The 22,403-nt window shown below is 39.0% G+C and overlaps 1 protein-coding gene across 3 annotated transcripts in view; it reads right to left on the bottom strand.

Moving 5' to 3' along the window:
• Positions 1-2,111: 2,111 nt before the first annotated feature.
• The window catches only part of ATXN7L1 (ataxin 7 like 1), a 137,355-nt gene continuing 117,063 nt past the window's right edge, over positions 2,112-22,403 (bottom strand). For 2 of the 3 annotated variants that reach the window (XM_073652228.1, XM_073652230.1), the window contains 6 exons: positions 21,616-21,872; positions 20,539-20,731; positions 18,557-18,678; positions 13,893-14,823; positions 12,036-12,110; positions 2,112-9,972 (listed from right to left, as the gene is read on the bottom strand). In XM_073652228.1, the coding sequence (XP_073508329.1) occupies positions 9,931-9,972; positions 12,036-12,110; positions 13,893-14,823; positions 18,557-18,678; positions 20,539-20,731; positions 21,616-21,872 (1,620 nt within the window). In that variant the 3' untranslated portion in view covers positions 2,112-9,930. The remainder of the gene's footprint in view (positions 9,973-12,035; positions 12,111-13,892; positions 14,824-18,556; positions 18,679-20,538; positions 20,732-21,615; positions 21,873-22,403) is intronic. The other variant, XM_073652229.1, reaches the window with a different exon arrangement.

Below are 22,403 nucleotides of genomic sequence, written 5' to 3'. Positions count from 1 at the left end.
AGAAGTGTAGTTTGTAAAATGGGGTCATTTATGGGGGAATCTGCTGTTACGGCACCTCAGGGGATCTTCTAGTGGGTCATGGCACCCTCAAAGCATAACAGTAAAATCTGTACTATAATATGGTGCTCTATCCTTTCTGACCTTTGCACTGTGCCTCAAAAGTAGTTGCCAACAGGTAAATTTTCTCCTGTTACCCTTGTGAAAATAAAAAATTGGGGGCTAAAAGAAAATTTTTGTGATTTTTTTTTCACATCTTTATGTTATAAACTTCTGTGAAGCATCTGGGGGTTCAAAGTGCTCATCACACATCTAGATAAGTTCATTGAGGGGTCTAGTTTCCAAAATGGTGTCACTTGTGTTAGGTTTCCACTGTTTAGGCACATCAGGGGCTCTCCAAACGCAACATGGCGTTCGCTGATTATTCCAGCAAATTTTGAATTCAGAAAGTCAAATGGCGCTCCTTCCCTTCTGAACCCTGCCGTGCGCCCAAACAGTGGTTTTCCGCCACATATTTGGTATCAGCATGCTCAGGAGAAATTGCTCAATACATTTAGGGGTTCATTTTTATCTGTTACCCTTGTGAAAATAAAAAAAATTTGGTCTAAATTTAATATTTTGTGAATAAAAGTTAAATGTTAATTTTTATCTTCCTCATTGCTTCAGTTCCTGTGAAGCACCTGAAGGGTTAATAAACTTCTTGAATGTGGTTTTGAGCACCTTGAGGGGTGCAGTTTTTAGAGTGGTGTCACTTTTGGGTATTTTCTGTCATAAAGGCCCCTCAAAGTCACTTCAAATGTGATGTGGTCCCTAAAAAAATGGTTTTGTATATTTTGTTGGAAAAATGAGAAATTGCTGGTCAACTTTTAACCCTCATAGCTCCCTAACAAAAAAAGTTTTTGTTCCAAAATTGTGCTGATGTAAAGTAGACATGTGGGAAATGTTATTAACTATTTTGTGTGACATATCTCTCTGATTTCAGGGCATAACAATTCAAATTTTGAAAATTGTAAAATTTTCGCCAAATTTCTGTTTTTTCACAAATAAACGAAAGTGATATCGAAAATTTTTTACCACTATCATGAAGTACAATATGTCACGAAAAAAACAATCTCAGAATCAGGGGGATCTGTTGAAGCGTTCCAGAGTTATTACCCCAAAAAGTGACAGTGGTCAGAATTGAAAAAATTGGCCCGGTCACTAACCTACAAAGTGGCTCGGTCCTTAAGGGGTTAAAAGGAATCTGTCAGCAGGTTTTTGCTACCTCATCTGAGAGCAGCGTAATATAGGCAAAAAGAGGATGAATCCAACTATGTATCACTTTTATTACTGGGTGCAGCAGTTCTGACACATTCAGAGCTTTTAGATTTTGAATGAAGCAGAGCTGAGAAAGCTGACCACGCCCACACCAGGCTCTCTATGTACAAAGTCCATAGACAGTGAGGTGCTTATCACAGGAGGGGGCGTTGCCAGACTAGTCCAGCAATGTTAATCTCTTAGTGATAAATCCTTCACAGTTAGTAAACAGCACGCACTTTGACAAGTGACAAATCGCTGAATTCTGTGTTTCAGCCTCCAGCTACTGCTGTCTTCAGATTACATAGCATAAACCTGCTGACAGATTCCCTTTAAGTCCTGTAGCTTCAAATATTGATAATGATCTAGATAGTTGAAAAAAGGTTTTCACAATGAAAAAAACTGTATGCTTTCTGTTTAGGCTCTTATGTTAAGATTGCCATTTTAGTTTTCTTTTTCCAGGTTATAATTTCCTAGAAATTCCATGTATGAAAAAGGCCATTAATGGTTTGCTTTTTACATTTTTGTCATCATACATTTTTCCCACTGAAGTTAATGATGCATGCAGGCTACACCTAGTGTATATTGTAATCTTCTTTACAATTCATTTTCACACTTACAACGATAGAACAAATCAGGCCTCTTTGCTATAAAACTCCCCAAAAAAACTGCAGTGGCAAAAATGCAGCAAAGCTACTGATAGACACATATAGCAAAGACTCAGATTCAGTCTACTAACACACCATAACATCCAAATTTATATATTAACATAGCCAAAAAAACATCAATTTATTAAAACAAAAATTACAAAACAAATGTTTTTTTTCTTACAAACATATAAATTATTTTATTTACAAAGCCATGTTACAAAAAATAAAGAAAAAACAAAACAAAGAGAAATAAAAATAAATGTAAGACAATAACAATACATCCCTCACTGGAAAATATCTCCAGGCCAGGCACATCACCATGGCAGTATCAATCAGATACATTTGTTCAAAAATTTTTAAACTATTTTTTCACTTTCCAAACTTTATGCCATAGAATTTTCTATTTACAACTACTTGAAACATATTGAGTGGGGATTTTACAGTTTTGTTCCACTTAAAAAAAAAAAAAATACCCCAACGTTTCTAATTTTAGTTATTTTAATTACAGCTCCAGTCCAGCTTAACAGTCCATAAAAAAAGTATTTTTTTCTTCCATTCTTATTTTTTTATACAAACATCAGTGTGAAATCCTCTGCATAATTACCCATTATCGAGGAAACTTCAAGTACATTGAAATTAAAATATCTCAATAGATATGCTCAAGAATATTCCTTACTTTACATTTTGCCCTGATGTCTAATCAAAATCACTGCACTTTGTTTTTCAGTCATACCAACTAACCAGGAGGTTATTTTCGCTGTTTTAGTATTGCATGACCAATAAACCATGACTTTTTTTTCTCTTTTATAAAAAATGTCATAAATATTAGAACATCATTTTTTTTTTCAAACTATATCATTGCTAAGTGGGACTGGTGCTTTTAAAAAAAAAAAAAAAAAAGTTTATAAGGCCTTTGGGGGACAGACCCTATAACATCTATTACTATCAATCCCTCCTTAGTTGGAAATTAACCCTGTCAGTACTGGAGAGAATTATAACATCTCCCCACCAATGAGAAGGTTAAGGCATCTGTGTTTCTGGTGTAATATGTATGCTAAACTGAGGCTCCCATTGTGTTCATGGGACCCTGAGAAACTGCCAGCCTCCCCTTAAAGCAAGAGTGAGAAGTGATATTTTGATCAGATTCTTGTCACCTACTCACTGCACTCAAGTATTATATGCATGGAATGAATTACATTGAATACTACATAAAAAGTGAAAAACAAAGAGAAAATAGTGTTTACAAAGTATTTCTATAAAAATCCACTAAACAGAATGATTTGGACATGCTTTCTTTAAATGTCTTCTGGAAAAAGCTTTGTAGTCTGTTATAGCAGGAAAGCACATGATACTTGTTACAAATTATTTGTTTTCTACACAACAACAGATTTAACAACCCAAGACACAACAGCTCTTCAAACCCCACATTTACGTGAGCTTTGTTCAAGTGTCATGGGTGGGACAGCATACCAAAAAATAAGGTGTAGAATTAAAAAAGAAAAAAAAGTTTCCTGTTTTTAAAGATCCAGCTATAGTAGAGTATGCTGTATAAACTATTTCTACAAAGATCAATCAATGCTATGTACAATTACTATTAATTAAAAAAAGAAGGCAAACAAGTTCTCCATGTCACGTTTTATGGCTAAAAGGCCTTTGCACGGCAGACGTGTGGCAGACTCTGAGCTCCTATTGCTGGGAATGGATTTCCAATTTTATTACATCATAAACACATTCACCATCAGAGCAATTTTGCTCTTAAAAACAGAAGGGTTAATGGTCAGGAAATTAATGTCAATAATACTGAAGTTACTGAAATTTTCCAAAAAGGTAGAGAATTCTTCCTCTTCTTGTAATAGAAGCGTAAAATAATCAATGCTATACATACATTTATTGTGATATATAGAGCTGTCAGCATGATCATAATTTGGTACCAAGAATTGCAAATAGCATCCTGCAACAATTTACTGCCAAAATGGTCTGCAACTTGGTTGGAGGTAGCACAGCTGAAACCCCAATTCTTTCCTATGGCTGGAGGAATAATGTTATGTATTGTAAAAAAAAAAAAAAAAAATCACATTTCATCATCCTGGATATATCTCCTTAACTAGATTAAAGTGCAAAAAAAAATATTTACATAACACTATGGAGATGGCAAAAGCTCTTTTGGAGAGTAACGATGGGGATGTCAGCAGTAGTAGATTGTGGTCTTAGGACCATAAAGATCAGCAGATAGAAGAACCGAATTGTAATGTCTCCATGATTAAGAGATTACCTAAAAAATGTTTTAGCCAATGGAGGACTGAAGAGAACAGTGAAACTTTTCATGTTCATAAATATTTTTTACTCCCATGAAATAATCAATTTTTGCCCTTATCTACCATACTCGTAGAACTGCCTGGCATGAAACAGAAGATGACACTTAAGGGGAGCAATGTACTTTAAAGTCAGCAGTTTTTAACCAATCAGCATTGGATGGGAGTGCTTCCAGGCATGCTGATTGGTTGAGATCAGCTAGCACATAGGAGCTCATTACAATGGTTCTGTGTAAGAGCCCTTAAAGGGAATTTGTCAGCAGGTTTTTGCTGCCTCATCTGAGAGTAACATGATGTAGGCAAAGAGACCCTGAATCCTACTATGTATCACTTAGTTTACTGGGTGCAGCCATTCTGATACAATCAGAGTTCTTAGATTTAGAATGAAGCAAAGCTGAGAAAGCTAACCCCGCCCACAGCAGGCTCTCTATGTACAAAGTCCATAGACAGTGAGCTGCTTAGTTGCCCGACTAGTTTGGCAATGTTAATCTCTTAGTGACAAATCCTTCACAGTTAGTAAACAGTACGCACTTTGACAAGTGACAAATCCCTGAATTCGGAGTCTCAGCCTCTATCTCCTGCTGTCTTCAGATTACATAGCAGAAACCTGCTGACAGATTTCCTTTAATGAAATAGCCAGCACAAATTACAGCTCCCAAAATTCTGTTTTGTGTAGCTGTATAATGGGAGACGTTAACATCTATCAGTTTCAACATCAACTGGGATGCTTTTGATACAATTGTGTAATAACATTACTAAATAGGCTCTGTACACAGTTTGTTTTTTTTAATTTCCATTAGAGGTATACAGTGGGAGTATTTCTCATTGTACCACTCCAATAGAAACCACCCAGATATGCCACTGTATAGGAATAGAGAGGCATAGGTCGCCAGCTGACTTCCATAGTGAGAAAAAAATGTATACTGTGCTAAATAGTTGTTTTTATTGTATTCCTTTGTTTAGAAAGCTTAAAAGACTATGCTTTTCTATACCTTATAAGAAAAATACGACTTCTGGCATACGTTGTGGGCTTATGGGTACATTTGGCGAGTAATACACTGAACGTAAAGCAAAAATGAAATGTCAGAGACCAAAAGGTGTACGTTATGTATTTGCATCTCATATCATTAATTCATGTGTATTTTACAGTTCCTTTTGGTGTTGCTTGATATCAAAAATCTTTTTTATACCTCGCTGTGCAAATATACTTGCAGAAAGTGCACAATTGTTTTAGAGTTTAAGGTAATAAATGAAAAACAATCCATAAATTCTTAATATCAGAATAAGGAATGTTTTTTCTAGAAATCATCACATTTCGATATTTACAGTGATCAATAGATTAGTACAGTTATTTATCATGTAATGCACTGAGACATCAGTTCTTCATCATGCACATTTTGCCTTGTAATAACTGATCTATTTATCGAGTTGCAGGCCACTATGACAGTAAAAAGTTAAAGTGGACTCATCATTGTTTAAAAGGTTTTTGTAAAAAGGAAAAAAAATAAAAAAATAAAAACTGTAAGAACATTCTTATTAATGTCCCAAAAGCAGTTTGTCCTTTTCACCATTACTACTCGATAGATGCGCTAACAACTGACGGGTAGTTGAGCGAGTAAACACTTTGCTTTTCTGCATAGGTAATATCTTGGTGGCAAGTCCACTTTAAATTACAGGATTCTCATCTTCAAGAGCTCGGCTAGCCTTTCACCCAGTCCTCTTTTGCAGTATTTGATATGCTTGTAAACAATTATTCTATTACTTGTCCTTTTCACTAGCCTCTTGGAGGAAAGTGCCTGTTAGTGCACTTACCCCAGTAAGAGCCCTCAGCTCCTAATCTGCTGACTGCAATACAGAATAATAGAAAGTATGGCTACGTACTTGCTGCATTAGAAGGTAGAGGGATAGTAAATTTGATATTTGCCCAATATAAAGGGCATCAAGGCGGTTCAATGAGAAAAAAAAAATCACACAGTCCAGTTTCTGGAAGCCTAAACCAACATCTTACAAATAGATCAGTTGGGCCGTGCAAGTGTGCAGCCATATCCGCTATCATTCCACAAGGCACAGTGTTCTATTTTCGTAATAATATCAAGCTAAAGACTTTAAAGACATTCTGTAAAAGGGCGATTTATTGTCATTTGATTTGATGGTAGAAAATAAATGAAATAAATGTACAAAGATGGCACAATACCTTCCCAGGCTATATATGCCATTGGCTTGCAAGGCATATAAAGCCAGAATACATGTATTGCTTCAACATCTGCAGTATGTGAATTTTTGCCAAATGTTACTTTGAGGCATAGGTGCTATACGAAGATGTCTAGTATTAATTACTGTTCTCCTGCTTGACCCTTCTAGAATGGGAGGGCTTCACTATCAGCAGAGACACTGAATCCCAGTTTAGAGATCACTACATATAAATATATTCCTTATTTTAGGAAGAAGTAGGTACTTGAAAGGAAGGAATGTAAAGCAGCAAAGGAAGAGGCAAGATTTTCAATTCAAATCCTCAGTTTCTGAGCACGAGAGGGAAAAATAAATAAATAAGTAAATGACCATTTGCAAGATCATTACAATCTTGAACAAAAAGACTGTGCAAAAATAACAAAGATATGTACACATTATTTTCATCTTTAGAAATATACAACATAATCCATATAAAAAAAATATAAACATTGCTTTGACTTTCCTAATTTTCATTATGCAATCTCAGTCATTTATCTCAGCAAAACATAAATTATTATAAAATTAACACTAAAATAACAAAAAAATCCTTAGTATCCTAAATGTTTTTTTTCCCCCCTGAACAATCTTAGCATGGATTCATAATAGCTTTTACACATTTCAGGTGCAGTATGAAGCAGAATAGGGAAAACAAGCAAATATCCTTTTCTGTATTCTGATTTAAAATAAGTAAACGTATTAAGTGCACTTTTAACACTGTAGAGACAGAAAGTGTTTGGTATGACTGAAGTTTGGAAAACTTTGATAAATATCCTTTAGACACAGGGAGAATACATTTTTCTTTCTATACAGCAGGACAATGCATGTGATAAAAACAGATCACAGTCCACAGAGAAATGGTTGACATTTCATAGTTGATTTATGCCAATGCAATCTATTATTACATGTGATTATTTTTGTGCAACCCGTGTACTGAATTTTAACTTTTTTTTCATATTTGAATTGTAGATGGAAAGTCATGCAAGTATAAGCTTTGGTCCTGCAGCCCAATAAAGGTTAGAATAAAACTTATAACACTTCAGAATCCACATCGGCTATCTACGTGGGATAAATATATATGTATAGAACTAGCTCTGTACCACCAGGATACACAGTATAAAACATGATCAGAGAGATTTTTCTAATAAAATAACATTTGTGAAAACTCAACTGCTTTGTTATATTAAGTCTGTAATATTTTTGTAATAATAAATCGTCCCTTTACAAAGTTTATTAACTTCCTAGCATCATCCTTCACGTGACCACTGCAAGATCTATAAAATTCTAGCTCAGTAGAGGTGAGAAGAATGTATTGCATTTTATAGTAAGCCATACTATATTGGCTTCATAGAGTCCTTACACAGAGCAAGAGCAGAAGAGAGGGGTTACCTGAACTTTCAGTGGGATACATATCAAAAAAATACAAGCGTATCCAATAGGATTGCACAGACCCATTTCTGATGTATTTGTTATAATGCACAAACACTGATGACTACCTGGAAAGCATCACCCATATGGTGTGCCAGGAGGCATTGTTTAATCTCCCACTCCTAACTTGTTTTCTTGTGGTGCCCACATTTCCTATAAGTATAAGCAGCACATCATATAATCTGTATTATTTAAATTAAAGTACACTCCAAGAATAGACATCTTATATCAACTTTGTTGTATTAACTGGCTTAAAAAGAAACATTTCTTTCAACAAACTTTGCATAAATCAATAGTACAGGTGAAAAGAAACTTTGTCATGTACCTTTCCAAAGAAATCTGCTTCCTTCCCCACTTATCAGACACTTCTTCCCCTCCTACTCTGAACTCACCATTGACTGTGAAAAAGCAGCACAAGTCCATATTGCTGAGAGAAGACTGACTGCACGTGTCAGGGTGCAGAGCTGTATAACAAGTGTTTTACATCAGAGCTTGCTTCTGATCAAGGCAGCTCAGCTTTGCTGTATAATGTCCTTCATGTTGCTACAGCTTGTCTGTGTGACCTAAAAAGTGACTGAAGAGTAGGGATTCCCCCTCTCTGTGCTATGGGAGAAATCACTGTCCTCGTCTCATATCCCCAGCAAACAGTGGTTTGTAAATTACAGATAGAGTCTGCAGTGGGGGGATACTGGTGAAAAGGCAGGATATGTGTCACATAATGCCAGAAATTGTGTTATTCCTCATGTACACAGAGGACAGCTTATTCTGAAGAGTTACTTGAAAGCACAGTTATCCTTTAAACCATTCATTTTCTTACTAAGGGCTGGAGGACCAGAGCCTACAATTCAAAGTTCAAGATATTGATTTATTCAATATATGGATTGTCACCAGTTCACTATTTATTTCACACTAATATCGCCATTGTAGCGAGATAACAGAATTTGTGTTATAAATGTGGGGTCAGTTTCCACCACAGATGTGATGGGAGATATTCTGCAAGTGAATGTTCATCAACTTTTGACTTTTTGCTTTAAGAATGATATTAAGCAGACTGACATTTTCTGCCACCCTCTTACCACCTTAAATATATTAAAATTATACCTTTTATGTATTTTGTTAATCATTGTTCTTTCCTTTGACTATTAATATCCACTTAATCCAAGGAATTGATAACATGAGGAATTGAGGAAGACTTCATAAAATGAAGAACACTGGTTGGATAATCCTCTTTTTGATCACAGTACATAAAAGGAAATATCTGGGCGTCACTCTTGACATCTCATGGTGCTCCGTGATATATATGGATTCCAATAGTAGCGTACATATAACCACGGCACTCAAGAAATACAGTGCAGTTAATAATTTTTAATGACAGGTCAGCCTATGGAATTAAATGAATCTAAACATCAAGAAGTTTGGCTAACGTTTACTTCATCAAATTTCTGGAGTGCAGTGGAAATCTGTACAGTACACACTATACTGTGAGGAACATTGCGTAACAGTACATCTCCAATCACAAATAAAGCTACTATACATTACAGTGCTGGGTATTAGGGTAATACAAGTACAATCCACATGGTTTTTCTTCACTGTTGTCGTTTAGATTGATTTAGGACTATGTGACCAAATTCCATAATGTCTCTGCTGCAGGACTCTTAATAAAACTGATATAATAAAAAAAAATATTTTAGTGGTAAACAGAAGCGGAAAAATAAATAAGAAGTACAGACATTGCTGATGTGACCTTTTTACTGTCAGAAGCTGGGGAAGAGGAAGAAAGGGTTTCAAGGCAGATTTTGCTTTTCTCCTAAAATACCCTTGAGATCGAGAAGGATTTCTACAGGAAAAGTAATACACCAACTAAGTGGCAAAGCAAAAACACCCAGTTTGGTTCTGTAAACTTTAGACTAACACGTCTCCGTCATTTAGTTATGAAAGGCGATATCGTCCGTGCCCACTTCAAGTAAAAATCTTGATGGGCTGCCGAGATCTCCTAGCAATCGTCCAATTATCTCCCAGTGTCATGGAAGCGTTCTTATCCTTCCAGCACGATTCGAAGTCTTCTTAAAAACAAAGAGATACACATTATTACAAACATGCTGCATCACAAACATTTTGTTTCTTCTACTACTTAGATTAAATGCGCTGTCAATTTTAAGTACCCCTAATAAGGAATTCGGAATTAATTCATGACCCTAATCTGATAGTCAGCAGCGGAGACAGAGCTACAGGATTGACTCTTGCTTTGGAAGACCAAACATGTCCATGCAATAAATCAACAGCCCAATGATTTCAATAAGTTTTGCGGAATGTTTTATTCCTATTGTGGTCATCGTGCAGTAAAATTGGGAACTTGCTGCAGAGTTTCCCCACAGATTAAAGGGACTCTGTCTGCACAGGATGATTGTTCAAACCAAGTCTCGCGGCTCGGTGCTTCATGGTGGGGCCAATAATTTAAATACACCTTCCCACCTGCTTATTTTCCCTAAATCTCCAGACCTTCTTCTTTGATTGACAGCTCTGGCTTCACAGGGCCAGAGAAGTGTGGAGATATATGGAAACCAAGCAGGTGAGGAGGTGTATTTAAATGTTGGGCCACAACATGATGCACAGAGCGCCTGTATTTGACCCGGAATCTTTGGATCCCGGTCAGACGGCTCTCACCCAGCCAAACCACATCTCACACTTTGCATTGACGAGGGGCAGTACCCCGAAACATGGTGTCTGCAAACTGAGATCCTTGTTCTGTTTTTATCCTAAGTCATGTGACAAGGCTCGTTAGGAGTCAATATTGACTTTTAGGGTTGCTACTTCCTATTGGTGGCACTAGAGTTCTAGTCCTCTTCCTCTCTGAAGAGACAATATGTACTTGAACAGTCATTCTGTGCTGACAGGGTCCTTTTAAAGCATTTTGCTGGTATGCCAACAATGGGACACCCTGTAATCAATTTATCATGTAATTTAATAGTACAATTGTTTCCAAACGTTATGTCAAAAAGAAATCATTTAAGTGCAATCAATTTGATGATTATACCGTGCTCCTCTTCATGTGATGTGAACCTACTATGCCACTTTAGAAAACTGTCCAACTATTGACAATCTATCTATATGTAAATGGTATTTACAGATTACTATATGTGTAACACAAAGCTCATTGAATATCACCCCCACCTTAAAAGGGTTGTTCACAACTTGGACAACCGCTTCTTAAATGGCCAAGTTCCCGGAATAAAATCAGAAAAGCTGATACTCATCTCTCGCATTGGCGCCATTACCTACGTTTGGGTGACAATGTTGGCACATGAGCACTGCAGCCAATCAACGACCGCTGATCAAATGCAGCCTTTACCATTTTGTCAGAGCGGACGTCTGCTTTGACTGAATATTGATAAGATACAGCAGATTAGCAATATTTGATTGGCTGCAGTGCTCATATGAAATGACGATATCATGCAAGCTCCGGTAGACTAGGCGCCGACATCACTGGAATAGCGCCAGTGTGGAAGGCGAGAATAAGTTTTGTTTTTTTTTCCCTTGGAGAACTAGGTATTTAAAAAGGGGTTGTCCAAGTAGTGGACAACCACTTTAACACTGAAAATATCAAAACCTGATGGTGAATGAATGAGTTAAAATAAACTAGAATGAGTATAATAATATAAACCAGATACAGTTTACCTTTTCATCATTGTTATGAGGGGGAGGAGGGGCAATTCATATCTGCCTACGAGTCACTCTACAGCAAGGCTTCACCATCGTTGATGGAAGTTCATTTCAAAACTAGAGATATTGCTCAGTGTATCCTCCCGAATCCAAAGTAACAATAACAAACTTAAAAAAGTCTATTGTGTTATTAAACTAGAGTTCGGTGCAGCCAGAGAAAATATTGTGTAGTTTATGAAATCCCGTCAGGACGGCCTCGCCAATACCTGGGGACACCTCAGAATTTGAGAACCTCACAGCTCTACAGATTCCCAGACTCGCACACAAACATTGGTTAAGTATATTAAGGACTTATGTTTATGCATCTCTAATCTTAATAAGATTTGTTTTTAAACCTCAAAATATTACATAGGTTAATATAATGATGCAACGCAGAAATCCTAAACTAGCTTCTTTCTTTACTTACTTGCTTGTTGTGTACTGGATTTGATGTACTTGAAGGAGTAGATTGTGACAAAGCTACACCGCTACTTTTCCCCATCTGGTGAGAAAATGTAATATGAGCAAAATTAATTACTGACTGAAATATTTCGCATGAAAATGGGGGCATATTCACTGACCTGCGGCACCATGGATCCAGAGCAGACCGCTTCGGAGGTCTGCACTGGACCTGGAAGCAATGCCTGCTGCATTCGGAAGTCGCGAGACCACTGAAGCCTGCGGTGGTCAGGTGACTTGAAGAGTGCGTCATCAGATAAACAACCAATGACGTACTCTGTGTGTCACCTGATTTGTGCATCCAATCACAGGCTTCAATTGTCCTGTGCCTTTTAAACGATCAAGGCCTCTATTGGTCTGCACCACTGGATCCACACGAATGCTGGTGAGTGTGCCTTAATTTTTTATTTTAAAATCAATCATTCCTACGTTTTTTTCTGTCAGACAATCCCTTTAAGAATTGTAATAAACGTCGATTATTTTCTACAGTTTTATTTAATCTTTTCATGTTCTACAAATAGCTTAATGTAATCCATTATTCACACTTGTTACACAATAACTTCTGGGCAAAGGGAAGGTGAACACTTTGATAACCAGGGTATTTACCTGTATTAACTATACTTTTACAACTAATGCCTCATTTAGAAGTCCATTTTTTAAGTACATGTTTTTTTGAGGTTATCACATATCATGTGTTTTTGTGGACCCGGTATCCAGAAAAAAAAATCATGGAGAAGCGTCTGCTGTTTTTTGGCATTAAACGGGTTTTCCCATGAACAAAAGTTCATTTTAATCAATAGATCTTGGAACAATAATTATTTCCACAACTGAATGTGTTTCAATAAAATATCCCTGTGCTGAGATAATCTTATAAATGTGCCCCTGTGTAATGGCCGTGTCTGACCGTGCAGGAACATGGTCTGATCATACCACATCTCCTGGGCAGGGGAGGATGCAAGAGAGAGGTGTACAGGTATTACAGCAGGGGATCACAAATTATTCTTTCTTTGAAGTAAAACATTGTTTAATAACAGGTAGGGAATTGTTTTGCATCACAGAAAGCATCATCTCCGATCCCCTGCTGTAATGTCTATATACTCTTTTTGCTTCCTTCCATGCCCAGGAGATGTGGTATGATCAGACCGTGTTCCTGTACGGTCAGACACAGACATTACACAGTACACAGCAGGGGCACATTTATAAGATTATCTCAGCACAGGAACACTTTAGTTAAACACATCCAATAGTGGAAATTATTATTATTCCAAGATCTATTGATTAACTTTTGTTCGTGGGAAAACCCCTTAAGGATGAAAATCACCTATATAAAAGTCTATGAGTACATGAAAATCATGGACAGTACACAGATGACTTGAGTGTGCAGCCCGTGATTACCTGACTTTTTTTATGTAGCGTGAGAAATCACCAACATCTGAATGAGGGCTTACAGATGCAGTAGAGGATGCCTTCAGGTTTTATAGCAAAGTCAGCTATATACTTTGCTCAGTATACAATCATTTCAAATTAGTCGAGTAGTGCATAAACTAACATTTGTTGCAACAGAAATAATTTTGCACATTCTAACACCCTCTCTTACTGAACATGCAGAATATCTACAGAGATTATCCCTCATGATTCTTCAGATATTATACAGAAGGATGTTGAAAAAAAAATACAAATATTCTTACTGAAGTTGGTGAAGTAGCTCTAATTTAGAGCACCCCATAACTGGATGTATTATATGAAAAGAGAGTGAACATAGAACAAGGTTGAGGTTTGCAAATAGAAGCAATGCCCCATCTACAATACTTGATCATTCACTTACCTGACGAGACATGGAGCTATTTGGGGTATCTGGCACAGAAGATATAAGGTTGGTGGTGCTCTTTTTGTGAACACTGTTCATACCAGGCATTTTAGTGATTTTACAGGCCTTACTGCTCACACTAGAGTTTTTACGCTTTTTTCCCTCGGATTTGTCAAAGGGAAGAGGCAGTGAGGACACTGCATTGTGCACCGCCAATGTGTGCTCCCCCGGATGATGCACCAGGGAAGACACTGACAGGCTAGAGTCAATACTGCTAACTACCATGCTCATGTGTTTTATAGAGTCCGTTGAGCTACCAGATAAAGAAGTCCTTACTGACGATTCCAGTTTGGCACTGATTGGGCTTGTTCCATTGTTTGTATTGTGCACAGACACGCTATTATAGGAAGAAGTTGCCTGATAAGAGTTAATCGTAGCACTAGAGTTCAAAATGCAGTTTTTCTTGTGGGACCCTGAAAACGTAGACGAGGAGGACGTCTGTAAAGGTAATGAAGAGAAAGAGGTGGAAGAAGGCGTCTGAGGCTTTTTCTTTTTGTTACTTGAAGGCTCGTCGCTCCGTGAAGACAGGTCTTTTGCTTTTGATGATTTTCCAGGCTTGGATTTTGGTGGCTTGTGTGACGGTGAGGGACTGGTGGTCGGTACAGGGGAAACAGCAGAAGGGGCTTTGAAGGTAGAGTCCATTATATTTAGAGTAGTTGCAACATGAGGGAACGCAGTGATATGTGATGTAACAGAATTTGTGTCTGATGAGGAGACATAGGACGCATTCGATAATACATATGAGGAGGTGGTTCTGGAGTTGGTGGGAGGAGAGGGTAGGTATACCGAACTCGGACTGCTGAAGGGCTGCAGAACAGATGCAGGAAAAGGGCTGTTGATGTGTGCTGCTTGAGAAGGCATAGGACTATCTGCAGCTGGAGGAATTTTTCTTGGGAAATTAAAGAAAGAAAAAAAGCAACCATTAAACAGTAATACCACTTCTAGTATGTCGGGTGTATGGCTAAAACAACGTCAAACAACATTTACAGACATGGAGCTTCTGCTGCTTCTAGCTATAGTGTAACTTACATGTAATTAGTTTTCTAATCTTATCCCTAGAAATATTTGTTTTTATTTAATTTTGTCACATTTAAAGCAAAAGCTTTCATTGTAAAAGAAAAGAAAATGTCAAGCAGCTGTAGATCTACATTATATGCAATGCAGCCAGATGTGTTGTGTCTTCAGGTTTCACATGTTGATGTGTTCTAGCAAATTGTACACAGGTGCGCTTCATACACATGAGATTGACCAGGAATCATCAAATCTATGGCAAAATGACTAAAACAGGGGCACTAGGTATTTTAAAAGGGCTCTTTGAGAATAAAAAAAATAAAAACTAAAAGGAAATATATTTATAAATTGATTCCAAAATACGGTTTAATTAACAAATCACAGAAAACTGTCCTAGAATGTTAAAGGGGTTCTCCAATAAGTAATCCAAGATGGCCACTGTGATCTATTTCCGGCTGCCGTTGCTAGGCACAGACTGGGCTGGTTTGCAGCCTGAAGAAATGCTACTTGATACATATATCTCTGAGTTACACAAGTTCAGGATGATGCTCCTCAGCCTGACAGGAACAATATAATAACTGTTCGCTCAATCTGTCAGGGTTGGCAGGAGGAAAAAAGCCATGCTGCTCACCAAGTCTCCGTGCTCTGCTGTAACTGCTAATAGCCTCTTCACAGAGTAAGAGAGCAGAGCAGGGACTCTCCTGCCACCTATTGCCATCATGGTTTTGGTTTACGGTAGAGCACAGCGGCTCGGAGCAAGGCGGGCTTATTACTTCCTGCTCCACGTCTCATTGTAAACCTGTCAGGTTAGAGAGCAAATAAATTATACAAGTTCATGTTGCTGTTCCTCTGTCTGACAGGAACTGTCATCAGGTAACTCACAGATATATGTATCAAGCAACATTTCTTCAGGCTGCAACCTAACCTCGTGCTTGCCTAGTACGGGTTGCAACCTGAAATAGGCAGCAGTGGCCATCTTGGATTACTTCTCAAAGCACCCCTTGAATAAGACACATGCTGTGAGCATGTATTGCAGAAAAAGCCACCACCCCCTTCTTGTGCAGGAAGATGTTCTCTCAGTGGATATTCTGATCTAATACTGAAGATGAAAAGAGTGCTGAAGTAAGAAGAGGCTGCTCACACTGCTGTCCTCCCATCTTTCTGATCTAATACTGGAGATACCAGGGATGCTGAGATAAGAAGAGGCTTACACTGCTGTCTACCTTCTCTTTCTGGTCTATTATTGGAGATACCAAGAAACCAGGATTGCTGAGGTAAGAAAAGATGCTGCTCACACTGCTGGCCTCCATGTGTGCCTGATCTAATATTGAAGATAGCAGGGGTTCTGACATAAGAGGTGGCAGCTTACACCAGGGCTGTGGAGTGGGAGAGTTGGTGTCCAGTTTGGTGGAGTCGGAGTTGGTATAAAATTGACCGACTCTGAAAATATATATATATAAAAATTTGGGTACAGTAGTTCAATGCAGTATGTGGTGTAAATATTTTCATAAGAATTTTGGAATGTTAGAAAATGTCCTATAAACGTCTGTTCTATTCTTGATCTAAGGATCTAGGCTTTTAGTTGGGATGAATCTGTGCTACACTTTATGTACATGCTCAGTAGTGAGGCAGTGCTGTGGACTTGGTGTCGTGGAGTCAGGGAAATTGAGGAGTCGGTGGTTTGGCTTACCTCCACAGCCCTGACTTACACTTCTGTCCAACCTGTCTTTCTGATCCAATACTGGAGAGGTAAGAGGAGGCAGCTCACACTGTTCTACACAGTCTCTCTGATTTAATACTGGAGATCACAGAGGTGTGCAGGTAAGAAGAGGCTGCTTACACTGTTCTTACTATTACTTTCTATTCTAATATTGGAGATCCCAGGGGTGCTGAGGTAAGATGACACTGCTCACACAGCTCCTACCCCATCTTTCTATTCTAATACTGGACATACCAGGGGTGCTGAGGTAAGAAGAGGCTATTCATTCTGTTGTATACAGTCTTTCTGATCTAAAACTGTAGTTAGCAGGGGTGCTGAAGTAAGAAGAGGCTGCTCACATTACTCTCCACCCTGTCTTTCTGATCTGAAACTAGAGATGGCAGGGACACTGAGGTAAGAAGATGCTGCTTTCACTGCTGTCCACATTGTCTTTCTGCAGTAATGCTAGAGAAACCGGACTGCTGAGGTAAGCAGAAGATCCTCACACTGCTGTTCACCCTTTCTTTTAAGTCTAATACTGGAGATCCAAAATGAAGGGAATACTTAAAGGACGCCTGTCAGGTCTGATAATGCTATTAACCTGCAGATATAGGGTTAATCGGCATATTAATGGTGTTATGGAGGTGCCATGACGCTGTACGGAAAGTGCGGCACCCGTGTGAAAATTTGCATGACTGAAACTATTGGCTTTCAGTCATGCAAATGTGCCCGAAGCAATTAGTTACCACTCACATCAGTGAGAGCAACATCGGTAGCCGCACCCTGGTACTGACTAACAGCAAGCTGTGCAAAGCATCAGTACAGAGCTGGCTGTCAGTACTGGGCCGTACGTACAGCTGCTGCACCGCTCTCAGTGCTGTGAGAGGTGACTATAATTGCTCTGTGAATGCCTGCACAACTGAAAGCAGTCGGCCTTCATGAGAAAATAAACTTTATTACTGCAGCTGGGCAACTTCATAACGCTATTAACCTGCCAATTAAAAATTAATGCTATATCTGCAGGGTAATAACGTTATAGGACATGACAAGTTCCCTTTATATCACACATCATATCTTGATAAGCAAAATATTCAAGCTGAAAATCTTTAATGATATAAACTGTTTGGAAATAAAATGTCATATTATTGGCCATTGAAAACCAAAATCATCAACCAATTGAGAGCTTAATTCTAAATCACCCTAAAAAACAAACTGAAATCACAGGTTGACCCAATCTGTGTGAAATTTCATCAAGGCAACTCATAATGTGACTCCGTTGTGTTTCTGGCCCCCACGTGCTTGGGCATGCTCCCAACAAAACCACATATGTTGTCCTGTGGCATCTCAACTGTATTCAGGTCTGGGGAGCATGAGAGGCAGTAAATTGCATCTATGCCTCCATCATCCAGAAAATACCTACCACACTCCGGCCACATGAGGCTGAGCGTTGTCCTTCATCAAGAGGAATCCCAATGCCCACTGTTAAATGTCTGTAAATGGCTCTGAGAATTCCCTCCCAGTACCTAACTAACCATACCCTGACAGCAGTTATCATGTGGAGGGGTTTGTGTGACCCTCCAAGGATATGTTCACCAGTTTACTACTGACCTATCACCATACTGGTCATGCTGGATGATATTGCAGGAACCATTAAATTCATCATGGTATCCCCAGACTCTTTCCCGTTTGTCACATGTGATCAGTATCAACCTGTTCATCTGTGAATAGAACAGGGCCCCAATGGCAATCTACCCATTCTGATGTTATCTGGTGAATGCCAATGAAGCTGCACAGTGCCTATATGTTCCCTTTAATTTTTTTTAGCAGTGTATATTGATGATACTTACGCTAATTATTTCTATTAATAATTTCATTGGAAACTTATCACAATACACAAGATCTTAAAACTTACTTCCACATTTGTGAATTCAAGTGTTTCTCCACCATAGAATTTAATGCAAATCGAAACCGATCCCACCGTCGATCAAACACATAGTACCCTCTTCCCATCAAACGGCTTCCAAATGAGCAAAACTAATGTAAAAGATAAACAATGTCACAGATGTGTATAACTGTCTAAAGATGTTACATGCGAAGCCCACTAAGGTAAACGCCATATATGATATTAGGTTCTTACAGCAAAAGATTAGGAGAGAGATTTCTGAATAACCATTTTCAAGGGTTTGGTTTGAAGTTGGATTGTGCCAAGTGAACTTTTAACAGAAAATAAAGGACTGTGCCCCTTCCTAAGTACATGCATGATTTTCTACTTTCAGCATAGTTAAACAGACTGCAAATATATGATTTATTAAATATAAAACAAGATCAAGTACATCTTTCGTTTTTACATGTAACTGACTTTCATGTCAATCTTTCATGCTCCGGTGAAGCCTACAAACTAATTTTCCTAACACAGGGACAAACAACTTTCATTGACAGTCAACAGGTGCAGTAATAGGCTCAGATTTTTACATGACATTATTGGTGTCAGCCCTAAACGAAGGACTGGTAAATTACATATGGATCTGCAAATGACAGCATCAATCTGTTCCTATACCCTTGTTTTGTCCCATGACACAATCCAAACGATGAATAAAAAAAGGTCCTAGGAAGTATCCATATGACCTGCTATGCTATCCAATGCTAACTGTATAGACTTTTTTGAAAACAGTGGAGGGGCAAAGGAGGAAAACAGCTAGACGTATCAGAAGCCTCCCCCACTTTTTAAACTATGGTGGATATTTTGGAGTTATTCAGAAATTGACACTTAAAGGGAAACAGTCATGTTCCAAAGCACTATCAACCTTGACATATGTGATCAATCTGCAGGTTAATCACGTTATAAAGCCATGCGGCGGTTGCATTGAAGGCTGCTGAAAGGAAATGTATGGTACTTTATTCATTCCGGCAGTCTCTGGCTTTCAGTCATAGGGGCGCTGCTTCAGTCACCACTCAGTACACAGTGAACAGAGGCTTCAACCATGCCACGTCACTGACTGACAGCCAGCTCAGCACTGATGCACTGTTGAACCGGCTGTCAATCAGTGCCAGAGCATGGTTACTGCTGTCATTATGTACAGAGTGGTGACTAAAGCTCTGCCAGCCGCCTCTCTATGACTGAAAGCCTGAAGCTGCCGGGAAGAATACAGTTACTTTCCTCCCGGCAGCCGGGCCTTCAGTGCGGCGAATGCACAGCTTCAGAACACTATAAACCTATAGATTAAAGGGAAACTGTCACCAGTTTTTTTCGCTTATAAACTATTCCCATCACCTTTAAGATCATAAGAATAAGGTTCCTGCAACCCCTTTATATTCTCAGACGTGCCCCTGCATGTACCTCAGAAAAAGTGTTTTATACTTGTCCCGCGCTGTATGTAAATTGCACGGTCCGGTCAGATGGGTGTCTCCACATTTTGATCAGCGCCGCCCCGGTCCTTTCAAACGTCGCTTCTTCTAACAGCATGTAAGTGGATGACGTCTCTCCGTCATCCACCTAGTACCTGAAGTCTCGGGCCTGCGCAGTGGAATCACTGGCTGTTCAGTAGGTCACACTGAGGCGCCCGTCCAGATCTCCGATTCCACTGCGCAGGCAAGAGACATCGGCCATTACTTGGATGACGCAGAGATGTCATAAAACACTTTTTTTGAGGTATGCAGGGGCATGTCTGAGTATATAAAGATGTTGAGGAACCCCATTCTTATGATATTAAAGGTGATGGGCAGGGTTAATAAGCAAAAAAACAGGTGACAGGTTTCTTTTAACCACATATCTGCAGGTTAATAGCATTTTTTACATTACATGTTCCCTTTAAAAATAATTACATTTGTATCAGTAGTAACACATCTCTAGCCCTGAGATGGGGTTAATTCTGCATATGAATATAGACTACATACCGCAAGAGGTTTAGGATGATGTCCAGAGTAATAACAGTCTAATTTCTCTGTCTCTTCGACACCTTCAATTTCCCCTTCATCACTCGAAAGCCGACTAGCTAGATCCCCTGCCGCAGGATTTGCAGTGGGCTCTGGCACAAAAGCACTGTGGTTTGATGAACTTGAGCTGTTTATGCTATTTGCAGAAGATGGCCTAAAATAATGAAAATTATATTAAAAATTAGCTGTAGTTATCCACAACATAGATTTAGATATACAATTCTCAAAATAAAAATCTCAAAAATGATCATTCCAAAGAGATGTTAGAAAGTGAAGATACTCAATAGTTTAAGGGAATCTGTCACCAGGTTTTTGGAAAGCAGCATTATGTAGGGGAAGAGACCCTGATTCCAGCCATGTGTCACTTGCTGGTTTGCATGCTGTCATTTTGATACAGAGTTTTCTGTGCTGCAGATCTAGCAGAGCTCAGAATGCTGAGCCCAGTAAAACCCTGCCTACCCCACTAATTGTCAGTTTTCTGAGTATACCGTACATTCACAGAAAGCTGCTAATCAAGGGCGGGGCTACACAGAGCACTTGACTTAAGGCAGGGACAAACTGCCTTATTTCACGTCCGAGGATCGCATGGTAAACCTCATACTGGCCGGCACCTCTCCTGACCTGAGCCTGATAACTGCATAGAAATCCATCATGCTGTCATGCTCAGGTCAGCAGAGGTGCCCGCCAGTCCGTCCAGTGTGATGCGATCATCGCACGAGTCATAGGGCCATGTGTCACTGCCTTAAGAGTCACGAGACATCTAGGCCTGTAGTGGTAATATCCTGCTGATAAAACACTGATTTTATGGAAACAAAATACAGTCTAGTAAGTAACAAATCACTAGAATCAGGGTCTCAGCCCCTACAACATGCTGCTTTCAGATTACATATCATAAAACCTGAAGACAAATTCCCTTTAAAAAACATTTTCGGGCGTGAAAATAGTCCAAGAAAACATAATGGTAACAATGTACAGATGTTGAGGGTGAAATTAAAGTATTTGCAAAGTTATAATGTAACACTAATCACTTTAGCTCACCTAGGTAGGACAGAATTGGGCGGTCTAGCTTTTGCAGGGGATGCCACTTTGGGTTCCGGAGCACAGCTGGCAGAAGACCCCGATGACTGTTCTTGCACTGGTGCAGGCTGGTTTTGATGTGAGTCTCGTGCATTCTGTTGTTGATCTTTGTCTTTTATAACTTCTTTATCCCTTGATCGAGCTTTATGTTCAGCTAGGAGAATGTCAAATGGCTTCTTACGACCTGGAACTGCTCGTCTGTGGTTAAGTGTGTGTGTCTAATAAGCAAAGAGAAATACATATAGATATTGTGCTAGCCACATTTAGAAAGTCACTACTCACAAAAACATTTAGGCTATGTGCCCACGATGCAGAAATGCTGAAGATTTTTCCTGAGCGTTTCTGCATCTCCCTGGCAGAGAAAACGCATGTGGATTGTACATGCGTTTTCCTGCCAGGGACAAGCGGATGTGAAGCGTTCTTCACATGCATTTCCACATACGGGTTGACAAGCGCTTTCCAAGCGATTTCAGCATCACTTGAAAAGTGCTTGACAACTTGGTCACACTATATAAATCCATGCAACCGGCATGGATTTATATACTGTGACCCGAGAGAATGTCAAAAAATAAAAAATAAATATTATACTTACCTTCTGATGGACCCAATGTCCTTGTCTTGGCTTGCTGGCAGCTTGCGGTAGATTAAAGGACCTGCCGATGTCAGAGGTCGCGTGACCCGTCACATGACTAAATTACGTCACCGCAGGTCCTTAAGTCCATCGCGAGTTGCCGGCAAGCCGAGACAAG

This window comes from Phyllobates terribilis, unplaced genomic scaffold, assembly GCF_046119375.1.
Source record: "Phyllobates terribilis strain yellow unplaced genomic scaffold, ASM4611937v1 Scaffold_11__3_contigs__length_659146591, whole genome shotgun sequence".
Taxonomy (NCBI): domain Eukaryota; kingdom Metazoa; phylum Chordata; class Amphibia; order Anura; family Dendrobatidae; genus Phyllobates; species Phyllobates terribilis.
The sequence above is the reverse complement of the archived record's forward strand: the minus strand, read 5'-3'. Positions and strand labels throughout refer to the sequence as shown.